The sequence below is a fragment of the Myodes glareolus genome, chromosome 26 (genome assembly GCF_982192425.1).
Source record: "Myodes glareolus chromosome 26, mMyoGla1.1, whole genome shotgun sequence".
Taxonomy (NCBI): Eukaryota; Metazoa; Chordata; class Mammalia; order Rodentia; family Cricetidae; genus Myodes; species Myodes glareolus.
Window position 1 is genome coordinate 29,979,760 of NC_142051.1, and position 23,515 is coordinate 30,003,274.

At 36.0% G+C, this 23,515-nt stretch overlaps 1 protein-coding gene across 4 annotated transcripts in view; it reads right to left on the minus strand.

Annotated features, from left to right (window-relative positions):
- Cep290 (centrosomal protein 290) overlaps positions 1-23,515 on the minus strand; it is an 81,500-nt gene that overhangs the window by 52,035 nt on the left and 5,950 nt on the right. For 3 of the 4 annotated variants that reach the window (XM_087902068.1, XM_087902067.1, XM_087902066.1), the window contains exons 7-22: positions 20,431-20,484; positions 19,232-19,384; positions 18,330-18,512; positions 17,327-17,416; positions 15,168-15,290; positions 14,000-14,123; positions 11,784-11,956; positions 9,703-9,865; positions 7,758-7,858; positions 7,600-7,687; positions 3,389-3,501; positions 2,481-3,221; positions 2,190-2,282; positions 1,839-1,923; positions 1,031-1,173; positions 297-461 (exon numbers count right to left, since the gene is read on the minus strand). In XM_087902068.1, coding sequence (XP_087758194.1) covers positions 297-461; positions 1,031-1,173; positions 1,839-1,923; positions 2,190-2,282; positions 2,481-3,221; positions 3,389-3,501; positions 7,600-7,687; positions 7,758-7,858; positions 9,703-9,865; positions 11,784-11,956; positions 14,000-14,123; positions 15,168-15,290; positions 17,327-17,416; positions 18,330-18,512; positions 19,232-19,384; positions 20,431-20,484 — 2,592 coding nt within the window. The remainder of the gene's footprint in view (positions 1-296; positions 462-1,030; positions 1,174-1,838; positions 1,924-2,189; positions 2,283-2,480; positions 3,222-3,388; positions 3,502-7,599; positions 7,688-7,757; positions 7,859-9,702; positions 9,866-11,783; positions 11,957-13,999; positions 14,124-15,167; positions 15,291-17,326; positions 17,417-18,329; positions 18,513-19,231; positions 19,385-20,430; positions 20,485-23,515) is intronic. The other variant, XM_087902069.1, reaches the window with a different exon arrangement.

Sequence of the window (23,515 nt, forward strand, 5' to 3'; positions counted from 1 at the left end):
GTGGTTTTAGGGTTGAAAGAACTCAAAGGACATTTTCCTTTCAAAAAAAAGACTTAAAAAAAAGTTTCCTAGCCAGAGTAGTGGTGGCACATACCTTTAATGCCAGCACTCAGGAAGCAGAGGCAGATGGATCTCTGTGAGTTCAAGGTCAGCTTGGTCTACAAAGCAAGTTTTAGGACAGCCAGGGCTGTTAAACAAAGAAACTCTGTCTCGGATAAACAAAACAAAACAAAAGTTTCCTATTAAAACAGACAGTCATGGCTTTAATATTTTCTTGTATTTAATAAAACTCTCACCTTTAAGTTTGCTTTTACCAGTTGCTGAGAATAATTTATAGCCTCTTTCCGAGATTCCCTGAGTTCTTGCCTTAATTCTTCATTCCTTCCTGTAAGTTGATCAACTTGGGCTTTCAAATGCAAACTGGCATCAAAGATTCCTTCTGCATTCTTTGATTCTATAGCCTAGTATATTTATATTACATATTACAAATGAAATGGAAAACAGTAAAATCATAGACAAGAAAAATGTCTTTCAATAATTTAATCAATTTCCTATGTTCACTGACTATAAGAACGTTATTTAAACTTATAAATAAAGTAATATTTATAAAATTTAAATTTAGTTTATGTTACTATACATAGTGATTACTTCATTAAAATAAATAAAATTGAGTAAATATTAATCGATTAGTAAAGCAGAAAATAGCCAGACAGTAATAAGATGATCAGCGTTCATATAAGAGTCAGTTTCTTGCTAGCTGGGCCAGTAACCTGGGTTCCTCACATCTTCACTTCCTCCCTTCAGCATCCAGAAAGCAGAAGAGTTAGTTCTGCAGTCTGGGGTGCACTGGGATGAGCTGCTCTGGTCCCTGCTGCTGACACTGTCCTGCCATACAGGCCGTACCTGAAATGTATAATTCATCCTATTTCTTAAGTCGCTTTTTATCTGAGTATTTTATCAGAGCATCAGAAACAGAAACCCCTAAAGAAGGGCTGGCTGCAGGCAGACACTATCATCACACGTAACTTACATTAACCAGTCTTTCCAGACTGGGGATGATTAGAGATGTTTCACCTCCCTTCACATCAGGGTCCTTCTGCATGTCCTTAACAGCCTGCAAAATTTCCTTCATGCCTTCTTCAAGTTGCTTATTTTCTTCAACTAATTCTTTTACTGTAATTATATTTTTTACATTGAATAAATATATTGTTTTAACAATTTACATTTTCTATGTACACGACAGATATTTCAGATTAAAAAATTGGAGAACAAAAATGTAAATAAAAAGTCCAACTATAAATGGAACAAGAACAGTTGAGTTAAAAACCACGCCTATTTTAGTCATATGCATATACACATATGCACACAGGCACACACGCACAGGCACACACATATGTCATAGCTCTGTTATATTAAGATCCTTAAATTTTTATAACTTCATTTTCACTTAAGCATATAAAATATGTGATGTATTTTTATAAAAAACAGAACTTTAACATTCTAAAACAATAAAAATGCCTATGTAAACCACAAAGATATGTAACAGGGACTGAGCTAAAATTATAAAGACAATTAAAGATTAAAAAATAACTAATGAGCCGGGCAGTGGGAGCAAAAGTCTTTAATCCCAGCACTCAGGAAGCAGAGGCAGGTGAGTTCAAGGTCAGTTTTATCTGCAAGAGCTAGTTCCAGGACAGGCTTTAGAGCCTCTGTAGCTTTAGAGCTACAGAGAAACCTTGCCTCGAAAAATCGAAAAGTAAATAAATAAACAGATAAATATATAATAATGTACTGTAGAGAAATTAGGTATAGAAAAGGAAGCGATAATAGTGACTTACATTTATTCTGAAATTTGGCAATTACTGTCCTACTTCTTTCTAAGTCTCTTTCCTTTTCAATTAGTTCTCTTGAAAGAAATTCATTCTGAACAAAGAGAATAAAAATGTTTCATAAAATATCACAGTAATAAATAGGTATCAGGTTAAAACAATGTTTTATAAATTCAAGTTGAGCACACCAGAAAAGAGGTTACAGAGACAGAGGAATTATAGAATGCAGTCCCGAGGACAAAACCAGAGATGCTACCACCTCTTCCTCCCACTCTGTCCGTGGCTGCAGGAGGCTGGGGACACACAGCAGTCTCTGTCCTAGCACCAATCGTTGCCCTGCATGGTCTGTCTTTACACTACCTGTTCTGCCTGGCTTCTCTGATGGTCAAGTTCTATTTCTGCATTTCTACTCTGCTCTTCTTGGATTGATAAATCCTGTGCTATAGTTGCATTCTAAAGAAACATTTAATATATTAGGCAAGTCAACAAGTTCAAAGCAAATATACTGCAATTTTTTAGTTTTTTTAAGTACAGCTCTGTTATTAAAAATGAGTTTTAATGTGTAAATTAAAGGAACTATTATTAGAACTGTTTCTAGAACTCTGGTAAGAAAATAAGAGGGTTGCATGAATATATCTGAAGAGAGCTCACCTGCACTCTAAGGAATACCAGCTCCTTCTGGAGCTGTTCTATAAGATTTTCAAGGGGATCTGGCTGAGGTGATCGGGGCTGTGCGGTAACAGGCACAGGATCTGCACTTCTCAACTTCCCAGTCTGTGAGGGTGATTCACTCTGTCTTTTACCGTCTTTTAAACTGAGCTCAGCACACTTTACTTCATAAAGGACCTGTTCATCTTCTGATGTTACTTTTTCCATACCATGGTCATACGATTGTTGACAAAATACTACGGACTTTTGCCCATGTGATAATTTCTGCATTAATTCTGAAGCTCTTGGTGATGCTTGAAATGACGAACTGCTTTTCTCTAAGAATATGGTTTCCTCTAGAGCTTGCTGGCTTCCTGACCCTTTCTTCATACACTCCTCGGAAAGAGAGCATAGGTAATCACTTATCTCTTTACTGCTCTCTTTACTAAGCGCGCTGACTAACGATTCTAGATTTCTCAAAGACTGCAGACATGGTGCTTTAAAAATCTCCCTTATTGTAATAGCTTCTGGAGCTGTAGTATCATCTTTCATTTGCAAAAATGAGGAACCTCTAGTTAAAGAGACCATAGGATGCACTCCACTTTCTACGCTACGATGAATTCCAGGCAGCATTCTCGATAATGACTGTACGATCATATTCTCCTCTGTCTCATTCTGATCTGATCGCAGAATACTGAAAGATGGTCTCCTAGGCAGCAGCTCTACTGTAGCTGAACTCTTAATCTGTATTTAAAGTAAACAATGTCTTGTTAATCCATCTTGAGACACCAAGTTATTTAAGCAAGTTGTTTAACAGCTAAAAAGAGCAAAAGTGCTAAATGAGATAAAGCGAAGGAAACCTGTACTGCTAGCATTTCCCTTATTCTTTTTGTCAGAGCAATAATGCTTACCTTTGATTGTGCTTCATTCATGCTTTTGAGACTCATAAAATTTAGTTGTCTTTCTCCTATTTTATCTTCCTGAGAAAACTTTTCAGTTAGGTTTGAATCTTCCATGGTTAATCCTACAATATGAATTAACAAATAAGAAACCAAAACAAAAATCCCTCTTTTTTAATCCAATGCAAGAACAAAGTTTTAATTCAAACAAAACGTCCAATGTTTCTAAAATCCTAGATCAACATGTAGCCAATAAAACTCTCTGATATTGTTTACTTTTAATAAGCTATCAATAAAATGAGATTGACTTGAATTGTACCTTCCTTATCATTTTTATGCTAATTTTAAAGTATCCAATAATGAGTTGTAGAAATATTTAAACATACAAAGAAATCAATTAAAAGCCATGCATTTATTTCAATATTTCTATTTGACTTTATTTTTCGCGATGCTGGGAAGTGACTTTGTGCAGGCTGTGTGCATGCCAGGCAAGTGTGCTAATAGAGGGCTGAGGTCTCAGTCCTCCAATGCAGTTCTTACAAAGATATTTACAATTTTATTTGTCTTTATATTATTACTTTATGTGCGTGGGTGTCTGTGTATCACAGGTGTGATTGATGTCTGCAGAAGATAGAAGGAGTTAAATTCCTATAATGATATTTTATTTAGGTTTCAATAAATAGAACTTGCCTAAAGATCAGAAGGGCAAAGCTAAGCCACTAGAGTCAGGCAGTGGTGTTATACACCTTTAATTCCAAGATTTGGGAGACAGAGGCAGATGGATCTCTGTTAGTTCAAGGCCACCCTGGACTACACAAGATCAATACAGAAACAAATCCAGGTGGTGGTGTCTCACACCTTTAATTTCAGTTCTAGAGAGACTTACACCTTTAGTCACGGCACTAAAGAAAATATAAAACGGGAGGAGAGAGAGGCTCTAGCTGCTTAGTCAGCTTAGTCTGTGGTTGCCCAGCCTTGGTCGGTAGAGGTAAGACTCCTCCAGTGGCTCGGCTGTTTTGCTTTTCTGGTTTTCAGGCTGAACCCCAATTTCTTTCTCTGGGTGTTAACTGACAAAACTCAAGTCCAAATGGTTTAAAGACCTCAATATAAATCTGACCACACTGAACCTGACAGAAGAGAAAATGGGAAGTAGTCTGCAACACATTGGCACAGGAGACCACTTCCTACGTAGAACCTCAGTAGCACAGACAATAAGAGCAACAGTGAATAAATGGGACCTCCTGAAACTGAGAAGCTTCTGTAAAGCAAAGGACATTATCATTAAGACAAAAATGCAACCTACTGAATGGAAGAAGATCTTCACCAACCCTGCATCAGCCAAAGGTCTGATCTCCAAAATATATAAAGAACTTAAGAAATTAGATATTAAAACTCTAATTAACCCAATAAAAAATGGGGGTACTGAACTGAACAGAGAATTCTCAACAGAAGAAGTTCAAATGGACAGAAGACACTTAAGATCATGTTCAACCTCCTTAGCAATCAGGGAAATGCAAATCAAAACAACTCTGAGATACCATCTTACACCTGTCAGAATAGCTAAAATCAAAAACACCAATGATAGCCTATGCTGGAGAGGATGTGGAATAAGGGGAACACTCATCCATTGTTGGTGGGAATGCAAACTTGCGCAGTCACTTTGGAAATCAGTGTGGTGGTTTCTCAGGAAACTGGGAGTCAACCTACCTCAGGACCCATCAATTCCACTCTTGACAATATACCCAAGAGATGCCCTAACATACTACAAAAGCATTTGTTCAACTATGTTCATAGCAGCACTATTTGTAATAGCCAGAACCTGGAAACAACCTAGGTGCCCCTCAATAGAAGAATGGACAAAGAAGGTGTGGCATATATACACATTACAGTTCTACTCAGCGAATAAAAACAATGACATCTTGAATTTTGCACGCAAATGGATGGAAATAGAAAACACTTTACTGAGTAAGATAACCCAGACCCAAAATGATGAATATGGTATGTACTCACTCATAAGTGAATTTTAGCCATAAATAAAGGACATTGAGCCTATAATTCATGATCCTAGAGAAGCTAAATAAGAAGGTGACCCCAAAGAAAAACATATATTTATCCTCCTGGATATTGGAAGTAGACAAGATCGCCGGGCAAAAGTTGTGAGCATGGGGGTGGGGTCAGGGGAAGGGAAAATGGGGAGAGAGAAGGGAGAAGGGGAAGACTAGGGAGAACTTGGGGGAATGAGATGGTTGAGATGGAGGAAGGGTGGATATGGGAGCAGGGAAGAAGATATCTTAACTAAGGGAGCCATTTTAGGGTTGGCAAGAGACTTGGCTGTACAGGGGTTCCCAGGTGTCCAAAGAGATGTCCACAGCTAGATCCTTGGGCAGCAGAGGAGAGGGTGCCTGAACTGGCCTTCTCCCATAGCCACACTGATAAATATCTTGCATATCACCATAGAACCTTCATCCAGCGATGGATGGAGATAGAGACAGAGACCCACATTGGAGCACTGGACTGAGCTCCCAAGGTCCAGGTGAAGAGCAGAAGGAGGGAGAACATGAGCAAGGAAGTCAGGACCGCGAGGAGTGCATACACCCACTAAGACAATGGAACTGATCTAATAGGAGCTCACCAAGGCCAGCTGGACTGGGACTGAACAAGCATGTGATCAGAGCGGACTCTCTGAATGTGGCTGACAATGAGGGCTGACTGAGAAGCCAGGGACAATGGCACTGGGTTTCGATTCTACTGCATGGACTGACTCTGTGGGATCCTAGTCTGCTTGGATGCTCACCTTCCTAGATCTGGATGGAGAGGGGAGGGCCTTGGACTTCCCACAGGGCAGGGCACCCTGACTTCTCTTAGGACTGGAGAGGGAGTGGGAGGGGGAGGGAAATGGGAGGAGGGGAGGAGGTAGAAATTTTTAATAAATAAATAAATAAAGGAGAACCATCTCTTTGCAGCAGATGGACACCATTACTGAAAGCCATAACTAGTTAAAATACAGAGAATAATGACTGTGGGGAGCCCATCCCCAACTGAGATCAACTGTAACATAACCCTTGCACCTGAGGCTCATGGGACATTGCAGGACTGTAATATGGTAAGAGTCAGAGGACCAGGGAGTCTGCCGAAAGACTGAGTCATCTGTGAATGACAGGGAAATCGCAACAAGACATCTGCTTAAACAAGACCAGTTAACCAGTTAACACCAGTTAACATCTTACCACGACCATGAGAAATCGCACAGGGCTACCACTACATGAAAAGCTATAGGAAATCACAGACTGCTGAGAGGAGGAATTAATTTTCCCTTAGATAAGGATCCTACCCAGTTTACCAGTGCCAAGAGGTCAGCCCTAAAAACCAACATCGGAGAACACAAGGTGGATTCAGTAGGCTGCATTTACAATTTATTTGCATGCGTGTGCACATACGCACTCCCACACACATACACACACAGTAGGGGGAAGAACATGGGAGGATTATGGGAGGAGTTGGGAGGAGAAAATAATAAAATAATATTTTAATTTTACAAAAGTGTGTAATGCTTCTCCAAAGGACCTGAATTTAGTTCACAGTACCCACACCAAGCAACTCACAACTGCCTACAACTCCACCTCCAGGGAACCCAGAGCCTTCCTCTGGCTTCCATAGGCACTCCATGTGTATGGAGCAGACAAATACATACAAAAGTAAAATTAAAACTAAAAAAAATGTAAAGAAACACTTTATACATGGTCCTCAAAAATGAATTTCAATGGACTTTAAAAAGACTACATTGCCTTTCTAAAAGTAAGGTAAACAAACAAATGTAAGTTCAGTGAAAATATTGAAGTAAATAATAAAAATAACCTTCCAATGTACAGTTTTCACAACCAAGTGTCATTCTAGGGTGACATACAGTGACACAAAAATTACTGTTTTAGCTTAGCCACAACACAGTGGAGCTATCTAAAAATCAACAGACTGTACATTGAATTTGTCAAAAGTGTATAATTCCTAAACTTGGTTATTGTTTTGTTTAGCTGTTTCAAGCTAGGATCACACCAATTAATACCTAGCTATCGTTTTTTTCTGGATACCATTTTCTCTATTACTTGGTCCAGATTACGGACAACAGAGCACAACAGAGCAAAATCAACTGTCGCATCCAGAACATCCCGGTTCCAGGGAGTCCTCCCCGCCCGAAACTCTCACAAGTACAGAATGACTGAGAATACCTGAAGCTGCATTTCTTTTTCCTCTTTCTTGAGCCATCTGGCGAATTTTCCTTTTCAAATCAAGTCGTTCTTCCTCGAGACTTTCAATCTGCAAAGTATGCATTATTAGTAGTTTCCCTTAATCCAGACAAGAAAACCGTCAATTGAGCGTCACTTGCCTCTTTCAAAAGTATCTGGTTTTCAGCTCTGTACTGCTGCTGTTTTAAGCGTTTACTGTTTCTAAATTCAGTCAAATCAATCATTGTGTTTGGTTCAAGGCCTGAAATAGAAGGTAATATAATTACAAACTTAAAAACTGGCAAGCAAGTGACAAAATCTTCATAGAACATCAGGGTAACTAGGATTACACACCAGCAGGTATCATTTGAAATCTGGAGATTTCTTATGCAAGAATTTTCCAGACAGTTAAACTACAAAGCACGCTAAAAGCTAACTAATTACGAAAACCCTGACAAACACATATGGGATGTTACAAAGGTGCCATGATTCATTAGAGAACCCCGTCAGGAGATAAACTTGGTTCCATTCCCACTTTCAACTTGTAACTTAGATAGAGATAACATTATTTATTTGTTTATTTATTATTTTTATCTGCTCAGAGTATAGTAAGATTATGCTAACATAATGCTTAGAGCAGTGCTGGGCAGGTAGCAATCTTAATTAATATGGTTATTATTGGTCTAGTTCTTTCGGCTAACCTGTCTCCTAATTTGCCTTCATTACTGAGGCGAAAATCAGGATCAAGACAGTGTAAAATAACTGTAAACCACACTTTGATAATAAAAGCTAAACCCCTGGCCAGGCAATGGTGGCCCATGCCATTAATCCCAGCTCTCAAGTGGCAGAAGCAGGTAGATCTTTGAGTTTCGGGCCAGACTGGTCCATAGAACTATAGATAGAGTTCCAGGACAACCAGAGCCATTGGTTACACAGAGAAACCCTGTCTTAGGGAAAAAATAATTATAAAAAAAAAAAAAGCTAAACTCCTAAAGGCAGAAACCAAGGCTTTTGTTGCAGCTTTCTAGATAGGTCAGAAGTTACCATTCACACTTCTAGGCTCCTAGCTGTAAACTGACTGGTCAAGTTAATCAGAAATCTTCAAAGGCTAATATAGTCCTAAATTCTAGTTAGATTATTTATTCAAAAATAAATAATCCATATAAAGTATTCCTTTTCTTTTTTTTAATTTCATTTTATTTTGTTTTGTTTTTTTGAGACAGAATTTCTCTGTTTAGCCTTGAATGTCCTGAAACTCAGAGGTCCACCTGAGTGGACCTGCCTCTGCTTCCCAAGTGCGAGGATTAAAGGTGTGAGCCATCACTGGCTTTATTTTTCTTATACACAAAAATTTTATAGATTTTCAGTTTAACTCTAAGAAATCACTAATTGATATTTAGCAAGTATAATGAAATCTTATTTAAATTATACTATTCATTTTAAAGAAGCACCCTACATTGTGCACCTTAGTTATAACTTACAATATAAACCAGCAATATTAATGATTCACCACTTATTCTAAAATATATAAATTCCAAAGTTATATTTGGAAATTATATCTTAGACTAAATGGAACTCTTAAAATACCCAAGTAAAACATATGCAGTTTAAATTGTATTTCTATGTCTTTAGAAGGTTTGCAAATTACTTTTAAATGGCCTCTTCTGAAACAAAATCAGTTTGTAAACTAACAGTTCATATAGATGTTTCCTATTTGTAGAAATAATAAAATGCACTTTCACCTTTCAATAAGCAGTTATTAGTGAAGACACACCAGGCCAATGAAAGCCATGTTCCTTATCAACCATCCCAACGCAGTGATGCCCCTCGCCCACTTCACCCAGGGTGTCTGGACTTTCAAGTGTTTCTACAGAAGTATTTATTTGGGGAAAAGTTCCCTTCACCTACTGAGAAGTAAACAAACAAACCTACAGTAATACCAGAGGCAACGCACAAGGGAAGAAGGAAGAACACGTGTGGAGTGAGAAGACTTTGATTGGGTGAACAGGGCCACTGATCCTACAAAAGTATAAAAAGACCAAAAGTAACAAAGAAGACTTGAAAAGCAGGGTATAGGAAAAAGAAATGTCTCATAAATGAGCTTACCAGCCTGTTCCCTAAGGGCTTCGTTTTCATCAAGGACATCATTGATCTTCATTTCAAGTTTATTGATTTCCTTGGTCAATACTTCAATCTCTCCATCTCTTATTTTAATTTGGGCTTTACAATTCTTTATTTCAATAACAGCATCCTCTAAGCCATATACACCCTGAAAAATACCACACCTAACTTAAATATAACATAATTTATTTGAACAAATAGATGTATGAATTTACTTTTTTATGAAGTTGAAGGGTAAACCTACCCACACTTGTATTTTATATGGCAGATATTTTATAACTGATACATAAAAGTGATTCATAAAAATATTTATGTATCAGTTATAAAATATATTAATGAAGTATTTTACCAAGCATCTATAAACCAAATCTAGTAATGAGGGCAGAATAAGAACATCTGACACTTCGGCAATGTGACTCAGAATATTACATATGAAACACTGAGTACACAGACACACACATGAAGGTATGGACATAAAAACATAAAGATAAAATAAGGCATACCAATCAGAGTACATAACTGTTTGAACAGTCCAAGTTTATTCAGTTGACATAGTAGTCTCTACAGCCATCCCTATCACAAGCTCATCAGGTCAGACACCGCCACACCTCCATGATGGCGCAAAGGACACAGAGAGCAGGAGTTAATCCTGCTACCTCACCAGAGCTGCAGATCTGAACAGAACACTTCCATCGAGGTTTTGAAGGAAGGTAAATATAGGAGGGTGAGGGAGGACAAAATAACAATACAGGGGTCTGAAAAGCCATAAAAACATACTATCAACTACATATCTAAAAACAAAAACAGACAAACTCTATAACAAACATAATTCTGTGTATAAACATACATATATGGTTCAAATGAGCTTTTCTTAGCTGTGCTGACGATGTTCCCTCCAAGAGTCAAACCACCTGACAGAAACTCCAGTACCAGACATTAGACGCCTTCTTCTGAGCTGTTGGTCAAGGTTGTCTAAGAGACTCTCAAAGCGTACAGCCTGTTCCTGTTGCCCTCGACTGTCCCCCAGAGGTAGAAGGCCAGTCCCAGTCACTGGGGACACCACGCATTTCAGAAATAGGGCCACAGACCCCTGGCTGGAGCTGATTCTTAAGCCCCTTCCCTAATAACTGGTTTCATGGTACCAGGCACCATGCAAGCTTGCAATGCTGGGAGTAACTAGCAGACCTGATCTCCTGCGGCTTATAAGCCACCAGCACCAGCATGGCACAGTAACCCTAAGGGAAGCTGCTGGGGCGAGTGAAGCCAGGGTTACTGCAGGAGAAACCACAGCACCACTTTACTAGACAACAGTCGAAACATCTGTTCTATACCTATAATAAGTGCACTCCTCTTTCTCTATGCAGAAGGAGACCATTACTGAAAACCACAGCCAATCAAAGTGCATAGTTGTGGAGGTCAGTCAGGCTGGGGGCCCATTGCAGAAGAGGGGGCACTATCTTAAGAGTGCAATAATCAGGGAGATTGCATAGCCTAGTAAATGTCAGAAGCTATGCCATAAAGTCTCATCAACACACCTGCCTACATAAGACAAGAGCTACGCCCAGGTAGATGAAGAAAACCCATGAGGCCTCAACCCTACACAAAGAACCACAGGCTATTACTGAATGCTGAGTAGGAAAAATTGTCTTCTCCAGTAAAAAGCACAACTGGTTATCCAACACCAAAGAAACACATAACAGTAATACATGCTGATAAAATTATATTTAGGAAGATATACATATATACATGTAATAACAATTAATGAAAAAGGAAGCAGTGAGAATAAGAAGGGGTATGGGGGGGGTTGGAGGGAGGAGAGAGGATGGAAAAATACCATAATTAGAATCTCAAACATTAAAGGAAAAAATAATAAAAATAAACTTTTTACAAAAGACAAAAAAGGTTTGGAAACAAGCCTATGCTATAAAACAAATGTCCAAGAGTTTGAATAGTTTAAAAGCGACAGAGCTATAGAATGCTTTTTGTATGCAACACAATACCAGTCACAGAGCAGAGCCCGAGTCAGGGAGATTTCAAGCTCTTTGGCAGACGGTGAAAATACTTACAGATTCATAATCTTTTAATTTCTTCAAAGCTTCAGCCAAGTCTTTATCCTTCTCCCTGGCATCAGCCTCAGCCAGTTCAGCTATTCTCTCAGCTTCTTTAGCTTTCTCTTCTAGACTTTGTACTTTTGAGTGAATTTTCATATAATGAGTCTGTTGATTAAAGTTTGAAGTACCTAACCATGTGAAAAAAGAAATCATTAGTGAGCTGAATTGAGGAATTAATATTCCTTTCTATTATCAGTTGTTCCCAAACAGGGGCAGAAGAGGTATGGCACAAAAATTCTTATGTGTTGGAATTTATATTTGTGAAACCAAGGACCAGGAACTGTTTTATTTCATTAATAAAACCAACTAAAAAGTAGAAGTGAGTACAATTACTCTGACTAGAAGGATGTGGATTATAAAATGGTTGTAAGAGACATATTACTAAGACAGAGGATGTTTAATGGTTATAATAATCAACATTTTTTTGACCACCATTAACAGGAGAATAGATTTTTCAGCTGGAAAAATGGCCAAACTCAAGATCCAGAACTCCTCTTTCTCCTCCTCTTCACCAATGGAATCTTTCCACCGGTCTACAAAACTTAAAAACTTTTCTAAGTTTCTTTTCCCCTCCTCAGCCTACTACTTTCTTTTCTTTCTTTCTCCCCCCCCCCAAAAAAAAACCCAAACAACAACAACTAAAAAGATTTCCCCCATTTTTTCTCTCCTTTTCTGTTTGCTTTGTATTCAAGCATGGACATTACTAAGGTTGATGATCATCTCAGTGTTTATCTTGAACTACCGCAGAAATGAACAGTTTGTTTTTCCTAGACGACATTTTATGTGACTGCCAGGACTCAGCATCTAACGGTGCCCCACCTCTCTGCACATTACTTCTTAGTCTTCTTTGGTGATTTCATTTCACCTCATCAGCCTTCAGAATGGAAGTATTCCCGGAGATTCCTTTTGAGATTTTTACATGAGCTATAAGCCTTCCCCTGATGACCTAGACAAGTCTCATAACTCCAAATGGAATTGTGGAAATTCCATAAAGTATGCCAAACTTTAGTCTTTAGCCTACATTGTGCTTAAGAACTTTAGAACCATATACACGTATCTGCTTAACATCTTTAGCTGGAGTCTAATAAACATCTCAAATTGAACATGTTCAAAACACTAGCTCATCATCTCCAAACCTGCCTTTCTCACCATCCTGTCCAAGATACAGATCAAAAGTCCTAATGAGTGTCCCCCAAATCCTCCCCGTAACTAACCCAAATTCGCTCACCTTCAAAACACAGCTAAAACTGACTTTGTTAAAACCTCTGTTAGCATAACGCCCAGCCTATGAGGTTATTCCCACAGTGTGGAAACAGTTCTCCCTGCTTCCTACCTTACAACCGCTACCGTCTACACAGACACAGTCTAGGTGAGACTACATCATTCCCATCTCTTTTACTGAAAATAAAAATCAAAGTCTTCTGTATAAACTAAAGACTTTTAATAGCAGGCCTTTAGCATCCTCTTTGATCTTTTTTCTGCTACTTTTCATTGTTCTGTCTTGTTCAGCTACCAGCTTTTATCTGCTGACTCCTAAACAGGTAGTGGTTTTGAACACACTCCCGCTGGTTCAACCATACACCCTGCTTACTCCTTCCCTGCCTCTAAGATGTCGTTCCATCCTGTCCAGTGAGAATCTCACTTCACTGTAAAATACAACCTGTATTTCACACCTACTTTTTTATCTTCAGCAATTACAAGTATGCCCATGAATTCACTGTGACTCCATTTGAACTACTAAGCCTCAGTATAGTACAATATGTACTTTTATAGATATACTAGTGTTTCTCTCAAGGGCTCCCATTCAGAGGATCTGATGTGACAGACAACATAGCATAATAGTCAAAGAATAGAATGAGAGATTTTTGTAGAATTATTTCAGACACAAAATAATTTCTGAAAATGACTGACTACATGTACATATATCACCATTTTAACTTTCTGTACAATCTATCTAATACTAATGTCTAAGTAATTTTCAGCATTATAAAGATGACAGAAAAGCATGCATTACCTACAAGTTTAAACAATAGGAATCTGATATAATTAATATTTTACAAATTAAATATTTATAATTTAAAAAATAGTTTAGTAGCATATCAATTTTACTTTGATAGATTTTGAAACACAAAGATATATGAAAGTCATATACTTATAAAATATTAAATTACCTTTGTCTTTCTTGATCTCATTTTTCAAATCTTCAATAATAAAAGTATTTTTTTCCATTTCTTTCGTGTACTGTTCTACCTGTTCAGTAAGCAACTTAATTTGATTGTCTCGTTCCTGGATACCCTATAAAATATTTTAAAGTATCAAGTAAGCTTTCTTGCTATGAACATAGTTTTTTCAACTAATACGAGAATATATTTTCTTGTGGCCAAACTATGGTTCTTTTAAACATTTTTATTATATTAGTTAATTTATTTTGTGTGTGTCTGTGCTTGTAGGCAGGAGTGTGGAGGTCAGGTTGACAACTTATAAGGGTCAGTTCTCTTTTTCATGACACAGGTTCCAGGCATGACACCAAGAGTCTTTACCCACTGTGCCACCTCAGCAGGTGGCACCAGACCCAGCAAACTATGTTTCTTAAGTATTCCTCTAACTGTACCGCACAGCGTGTAGCTCACTGTTATGCTAATATATAAAGATGGAAAATGTATTCCAGAACTCCCTAATATTTGTGACTTTTATAACTTCTTACACATGTTTCCTCCATCCATGACTCTTATCTTCACCACCGTAATGTTAGTTTTCTCTGTGACTTTCATGGTTTAGCTTTTATGCCTTTTGCACTTTATGTAGAAACAACATCCTCATCATTGTTCTCATTCAAACACATCTCAAATTCTATTTTGTCCTTAGTACTTTAGCTGGAGAAAACACACATAAGGGAAAGGCAGGACTTTTATTTATCTTTTGATTTTTGTTGTTTTTCTGAATGAGCTTGTTTTCCTAAAAACAAAACCTTTACGTAGCCAATTAACAATATAACCACATTTAGTTTACTTTATTTAGCACAGGCATAAGATACATGATAATAAACGCTAATAAAAAGGTAGTAAGATTTTAAAATCTATAGATTTTTTAATAGATTATTAGTAATTCCTGACTGACAATACATTATAATATAAAAAAGCAAAATAATACTAATCTAAATATAAGTCTCACTCTAAACTTAATTCTGGTCTCACCTTCCCCCATCTGGGAGTGCATGAGAAACTTCACAGTTTGTTACACACTGGGTAATGGAAGCCACCAATTAGGCACAGTGAAACACAGACAGGCCAGCTCAGACATTCACACGATATGCTGATATTGCAAATGTTGAGGTTTTACCTGTTTCAGAGCCATAATGTTACTTTTATCAGCATCAAGTTGGGCATTTTTAAGTTTCTCTCTCAGATTATGTAACATTTGCTGATATTCAATGATTTCATCATCTTTAGAAGACAAAATTAACTATAATCAAAACAAGATATGTTATTTTAAAAAAGAAAATTAACAAACCATTTTTCATTTATAGAAAATAATAAATATCTTTAATATATTTAAAGCAATACAAAAAATAAAATGCTTTTAAATTGTTTTTTAGTGTGTGGTATACAAGGTATTTGTCTGTATGAGTGTGATCAGGGGTTGACAGGGGTATCATTCTCTTGAGCTTGGGTCTTTTACTGATGTTAGATCCTACAGGTTAACTAGACTGACTGGCCAAGGGATCTACACTTCGGGCCTCATAATGCCACAGCAACTACTGTATCGACTTTGTCATCTCCCCAACCCAGGAAGTAAAATTCATTTAATAAAAGAATGTCAGTAACTACAACTACTATAATACAGTTTGAAATTTACAATTCAACCCTTAAAGAAAATTCTCTGACCTCGATTCTCAAACTTATACAACTACAAAATGTTTTATATAAGAGGTCTATTAAGTAAACATTAAAATGTCACAGAAAGTACAATGTACCATTAATGAATGGAAGAGTATGTTATATTCTTAGCTACAGAAAACAAAAAGTCATAAGGATGGTAATAAGAATTATAAAAATTGTCCATAGAAGTCTAAAAGTAAAAACCAAAATGAGAACTGGTTTTTAGATATTTAGACATGCAACAATTTAAAGTGTATGTAGGAAAAATGAATGTAGCTAGAAAACAGCTCAATCAAATGAATAAAAGGGAGGAAAATACTCAAATCCTACACAAGTCTTTACGTAATAAAAATAGAACAATAGTGGGAAAGATAAAATTTTCAAGAAATATTATTTGAATAAAAGTTATTCAGCTACATCCATTACACTTTTAAAAAACATACCTGTTTCAAAGATTTAAATAAAATATAAAACCAGAAGATAGGAGAAACTAGGATTAAGATGAGAAAAATTCTTCTTTCTTTTTCAAAGTGTATTAGCCAATATAAATATTCAACCACTTATCTAGTTATCTGAAGATAATGTCTCACTACTCAAAAGTCCAGGCTGGTCTTCAAGACCCTCAGCCTTCTGAATAATAAGATTAGGCATATGCCCTCTGACCCAGCAATATTAGGAGTATCTAAGTATAATGGAAAGTCAAAAAGAATTAAAATATAATAAATTTAATTATTCAATATAAAAAGAAGCACTTCACATCAAAAATTATAAAAGTCAAAGAAAGGTACAGTTACAATTTAAATTACAATCACACTTGCAGCAACTGATTTTCCCAAAAAATATGTATATATGCATGAATAACTTCTCATTAAAACACTGCTTTCAAAAGAAAACCTATAAGTCTCCTAAACATCACATTAGGGAAGTAATTCACTATATGGACAAAAATCAAATGATTAAATGTGATTCAAACATCTGTTTCTTTCCAAAGTGGAAATTATATCCTGCAGCTGAAAACTCTAGCCTGTCGCTTGCTCCTATAAGGACATGGAGGGCAGCCGTGCTCATTTATTCACAGGTTGTCAGCTCACGGTCACTGCTGGTTCCACACTGAAACAGCAGCGGAGAGGTTACAACAGGCCTGGGTAGCTCAGGCACTTAAGTCCTAGTGTTTCACAGGTTAACTAAGCCTTACGTGATTCACTCAGCTTCATCCCCATTGCAACTACATTTGTTTAAAATACAGATTATCTGAGCTTCCCGGATAATAAACAATTCCTAATTACCCATATGGTTTATGTGAGCATGGTCGGAAATGGAGACAATAGAAGTGTGACAGCTTTTACAAGAAGAATGACAAATTCAGTCATCTCCCATCACTCACAAACAGCAGCCATCACAATCCTAGCTTCCTGACGGGGATACAGTTCTGGAACAGGTCTGAGTGAAAAGTAGGAATCAGGTACACAACGGGGACTCTGCAAAGGCTTTCCAAATGATTTTGACAAATCTTTTCCTAATCCCATTCCTGATTAAGTCCTGGTGTAAGTCCTTAAAAATCAAAATTGAAGTTAAATAAAAACAGAAAACAAGAAAAAGTCGGATCAACTGAGAAAGCACCTTCCATTCTTCCACTTTTGCATTGACAGCCATCATGACTGGATCATCTTCTTCATCTTTTGCTTTCAGAAGATCTGTGAGCTCTCGCACCTAAGAGTGGCAATCAGTCCATGAAATGGTGCAAATCAGTGCATCTAATAATTATTATATATGCATACTTATTAATGTACGAACACATGCTTGCAGATGCCTTATATTTCATATGCTATTTATTACTGGCATAGTCCTATAGTTAAAGGTGCTACTTAAAGGCTGTATAATACTAAATGAAAATGTAAAATCTGAAATGCTCCCAAACTGGATACTCTTTATATACCACAAGTGGAAAATTACACATATTTCATGGGTTCTGTTTTAGTCAAAAGACTAAAGATGTATGAGCACTATATTCATGAACATGAATTCAGGGACATATTAAGAATACATAAATTTAGAATTTAAACCTTAACCTTGTCCCTAAGATAGCTCATGTACTTAAGTAATCTATATATCTTCCAAAATCTAAAGATTAAAAAAACTTCATTAGGAAACCGTCTGATCCCAAGTATTTCAGATAAGCTACACTCAACAAATTGTGGTGTACTGACTAGTAGAGAATCATATCTGTAAACATTATTTAAATTTTAAATAAGTTTATCCTTTATAAATAAAAAACAATAAATTGATATTGAATATATTTTCACTGTTTTTAAGACATAAAATTAAATGTCATTGCCACTGGAGGCTACGTTTTTAACAGAAAAATCTTCATATCATACACTTATTTATAGCACTGCTGTCTACACTCACTCAGGCATCATGGACATTCCTTAAATGTCGAGACTCCCAGGCACATATGAGACAACCCTTGTGGACAAGTATTATCAGGATGATAACATGTTACTATATTAAGAAAAGCAACAAAGCCCACGTGTTAGAAGACTAAAGTATTTCTAGTGTCAAATCATCAGCAATGACTTCACATGGAGCTATGCGAGAGTCTTGGCGTCAACAGGACTCTTACTTGAAGTCGGAAGTGTGCATTCTCCTTCTTTATCTGGTCCATGGCAGTGTCTGTCTGGTGCACAAGAGCCTTCATTCTGTTATACTCATCGGTCATCTTCTCCATTTCCTGGACAGACTCTTCTAGATTTTTTCTCATTTCTTGGTTCTGAACTTCAATTTTCTCATTAGCTTCCGTTAATGTCTAAAAATGTTAAATAAGCTATTACTTTAAAATAGTTTTACAAGAAATTGAAATTTATATTAGGTTAAAATTAAATAGAGCCATGGGGCCCTCCAAAGAAAAAAATGATTCTTCACAGACCATTAGGATTAATGTGGCATTAGCCCATTATGTCAAATTAAATGTCAAGAAAATTGTACATAGGATCTCAATTATTCTTGGAGCCCAAGACAGACATATATAGGGAGTAAATAAATATACAAACTCAGAGACACAATTTACTTTGTGCTTTAAAAGTACTTAGAGTGGCCAGAGATGTGTCAGTGGGTAAAGTACTACAGTATAAACATGCGAGACAGCTTGAGTCACTAGAATGCACATAAAGCCAGATACAATACTATTTCTTTTCATTCGCAGTGCTCCTACTGTGAGATGGGAATCCATGAATTTGCTGAGCTAGCTGGCCTCGAATACAGAGTAGTGAACAAAGACATCCTACCGCAAACAGGGCAGAAGCTGACAGCAAACAGCAGAGGTTCTGCTCTGAGCTCCACACACAGGCAGGCACCTGCTCACACACACAAATGTACAGACAGCCCTGCACACACACAAACTAAACACTGAAAATACAATGGTAAACATATAATCAAAACTTACCAAGAGGGAGAGATATTAGATTCAAACTACCCTGATAATCAAGTTTGTAAAACCGTTGCTCTGAACTGACCTAGCCATTTTACCTGAATTTCATCCAAATATTGAACAAGTTCATAGTTCTTTTTAGACAGCTGTGACCGGTAGTCGCTGTCTTCTCCTCTCCTTGACAGAAGTGACTCTTTCTGTGAATCTATTTGTTTCTGGTAGTCAATAATGTCCTGACGAAGCTGTTCATTCTGAGGTTAGAGCAAACACAGTAGTCGCCCATTAAAAATAATATCCAGAGTCAAAAGGAAACAAGACAATAATAGGACAAAAATCTATCTTTAAACTAATGCTCCCAGAACACATCTCTAAGTCCCCAAGATTCCACTACCCTTTACAGCCTCACCTTCTTCTTTAGACGTTTGTTCTTCAATAAAGGACAGGAAAAGGATAATCAGAAATGAGAAAGGCAACACATAATTAAAACTAATATTTACATTTTAAAGAAAATAAGAATAAAGAACTTTTTTAGGACAGCTGAATATATTATTTAAAATAGCCAAAGAAATTAAAAGACTAAAGATGAACCAAAAGAAAGAACATTTGGACTAGGTTAAAATAAAATTTTAGATAAAACAATTAAAAGTAGAGACCATGGCAGTTGGGGGTTGGAGGAGGAAGAGGGATGGGGAAAATGATGTGATCATATTTTAACTAAAATATTTTTTGGCTTCAAGTCAGAAAATTATTATTTAGCACATACACAGAAAATAATACAACTTATAGCTGGGCGGTGGTGACACACGTCTTTAATCACAGCACTCAGGAGGCAAAGGCAGACAGATCTCTGAGTTCTAGGCCAGCCTGGTTCACAAGAGCTAATTCCATAACAAGCACCAAAGCTATACAGAGAAATCCTCTCAAATAACCAAAAAATAAAAAATAAAAAAATAATACAACTTATAAGATTTCATGAGAAATAAAATTCTGAAGGCGCTAGACAAAGAGTCGTAAAGAAAGGAATCTACTCAAAGGCCGAGTCAGCCGATCAGGAGCTGTGGCTGTGTAACAGAAAACTAGACGGACCCACACAGATACAGAAAGGAATAAACTACCTAAGGGCCTCATATTTTGGTTGACTTTGTAATTCCCCAATACAAAAATCATCAGAAAATCAGCTAGTATGAATATTATTGGTTAAACAGAGGACATGCTAGCTAAAATACAAACTTAAGTGAACATTTTGAACAGGTAATTCTTTGTTGAACCACCACATATACTGAAATTTTCTACTAACCTCTCTTCTTAATTTGCTGTTTTCATTTTCTGCCTCCTCGTTTCGAAGAGCCAACTAAAATAATAAAATAAAAATAAGATAAAACTGAAACGTAATTCACAGCTTATTTCCATATTAATTATCATTATTTAATAATTTATATTAAATTATTGTGGATAAATTATTAAATTATTTATATTAAAATATTTATAATTAATTATCATTGATATTATTATATTTATTATTATACATATTATTATTATTACTACTTGTTAGTTTAAATTCTAAATCCTTTACAATAAAGCAGAGAACACTGAACTACTAAAGACTTCATATAGGACACTAGGGCACAAATAAGACAGAATTTTTAAACCAAGAATTTAAAAAAGTACAAAAAACAGTTCAATTTTAAATAATAATAATAACAAAAATAAAAAACTGTATATACCAAAAGCAAACTAAAGGCTAAAAATTACAAACATCTAAAAGTTATACTGCCCAATCTTTTAAATGTTTAATATCATTCTGTCTTTCCTTATGTCAAAAAAAAATGCTCTTTGCTCTTTATAAACTCTGAAATACCTAGAAAATAGCAGTACAGAAGAAAAGCTAATTGAAGCAATCTAAAATCATGTTGGCCTGGGTTTATATCCTTTGAGTATCAATTCCTACTTAAGTATGAAAAAGTCATTTACTATCTCTTAAATTCATTTCATCTTCTTTGTTGACATGAGAAATATTATGTATATAGTCCTTAACATGATATTCAATGAACAGAAAAGCAGAAAATGTCAAATATTCTTTTCTTCATCTAAAACAGTTTATTTGTGACAGTATGTTTTTTCTTCTGGACAAAGAAAAAATATAACCAATAAGATGGCTTTTTATTAACTAGTCTCCTTAAAACACCCTTTTGATGGCCTTTTACTTCTCTGTTTTCTGCCTTACTCAAGCAAAAAAATCCAATCACAATAGCATGCAACAAACTTAGAAGGTTCAATAAGGAGGCATAAGGTGGTTCTTTAGACACGAGGGTGCAGCAGGTAGAAAATAAAATACATCATTGGGTTAGCAGAGGAACTCTAATTAAAGATTAGATAAGACTATTGAATCAATACCATGTTTCTTGAGCATTATATCATAATTCTATTTTGGTTGTATAAGAGAATACTCACTTTTGGAGACCTATTTCAGTTTAAAGTAGTATGTCTAAAATTAAGTCTCAAATGACTCAACAAAAGAAAAATAAATGAGATGAAGAATTATGTGTACAAAGATATGACAGAAATATGAACTGAGAATAATATAAATATTTATTATTTTCTAACAAATATTTATGAAAATGTACTTTCCAAAATAAAATATTTAAAGAAAGCTCGAGTAACATGCAAGGCACAATGCAAATTTTATTGATGGTGAGTAAAATGATGATGATAATCTAGTATTAATTGTCTAATAATATTCTGAAGTAGTTAAGAATTTAATACTCAAGTATGCAATGCTACTCTATTGTTTCTTTTTGCTTTTCAAACACAACACTCTTGATGGCTTTCTTTGAGAGTACTGACTTCATTATTTTATTAAACATTTGTCAGAGATACATCTTACAATCTTTGTTCTGACTTCATTAACTTCTGTGCTAAAAACCAATACATTCTCATGATTTGTCCGGTGTCTACTGTGAATATGAGATTCAAATATTTCTTCTTTGAGTATGTACACAAGAACCTCAAATTCAACTGTATATAACTGAAGTAATAATCTCAGACCAACATCCCACTTTGTTCCAAACAGCACCAATTTATTTTTTCATTCCCATACCAAAAACCAGGCAGACTGTCCATTCCTGCCCCTCATCAGTCCTTCACCACATTCGATTACATCTCTTCCTCTCAAGTACACCTATGTCTTTCAATCCCATGTTAGTCCCTTAAGAAGGCCTCCATTAGTAACTGTTGGAATTAATACAAATGCCTTCTTCAATTCACTCTCCACAGGGTAAGCTTTACAAGCATTGATCAGACCTATCCTACATTCAAACATTCTTTTCTAACTTGTCAGAAGGGTTTCTTAGGAAATGCTTTTCCCAGATGTTCACAAAAATTAAAGCTGGGAACGTAGACAAGGAGAGTGGTTAATGGCACATTCTTAAGTGGGCTTGTCGTATTCAAATCCTCTCTTATCATTCCCTCACTAGCTGCTACTTTGTATCCAGTCACTTCTTCATTTGTTCTGTATCAGAAAAGATTGCTACCTCATATACGAAAGTATCAAATAAGGGATGATGAATTAATGCATACAAAGAACCTGACAGATGACAGAGACCCCATTTTATCTACATTACAGTCAAATGAATACATGTAGTACTTGACAATTTCTTACTTCTCATCATAGGAAATGATGTACCTTCTAGCCAAAGTGTGCTCTTTGACATTACATATATTTTAATTTCTGTGGCTACACTCACCTCTATTTCCAGATTCAGTTTATACATTATATGCTGAACACCCAAACTGGTTTAAATAGCCCTCTAAAGCGAATCTCAACAGTCTTATATCCTGATACACCCACAAAATATCAAATTATCCTATGCTATTCTTAATATAAATTGTGAGTATCTGTTAGCACTAGAAACTTTGTACTATGCAGCAAAGCTTTGGTTATGTTGAAATAATCATAGGCTAAAGGTGAAAGGAATTTATACCTTAGCAACTAAGAAAGGATAGGGGCTAAGCATTCATGGTTTCCAATTTCACCTCATCAAAATTCATTAGTTCATATAAAACGCACCAAAATAAATTGACAGTAAGAAAAATCACTTGCTTATTTATGAACATGAAATACATTCCTTTATCCTCATGTCTAAGACCAAAGTTAATTTTATGTTGTTGTAATGTCCTCAGAAAAACATGCCACAAAATTGAAGGATTACTTTCCAAATTATATCATTAGAAGTAGGTAATTCCATTATATTTTAAAGATGAGCTGACACAATGAATACTGCTACAAAATTTAGCTAGGTGCACATTATTCCTCAACTGTAGCATAAAATCAAGACTTGATATCAAAGGAGATTATGAAAAAAAACCACGATTGGCCATAAAGA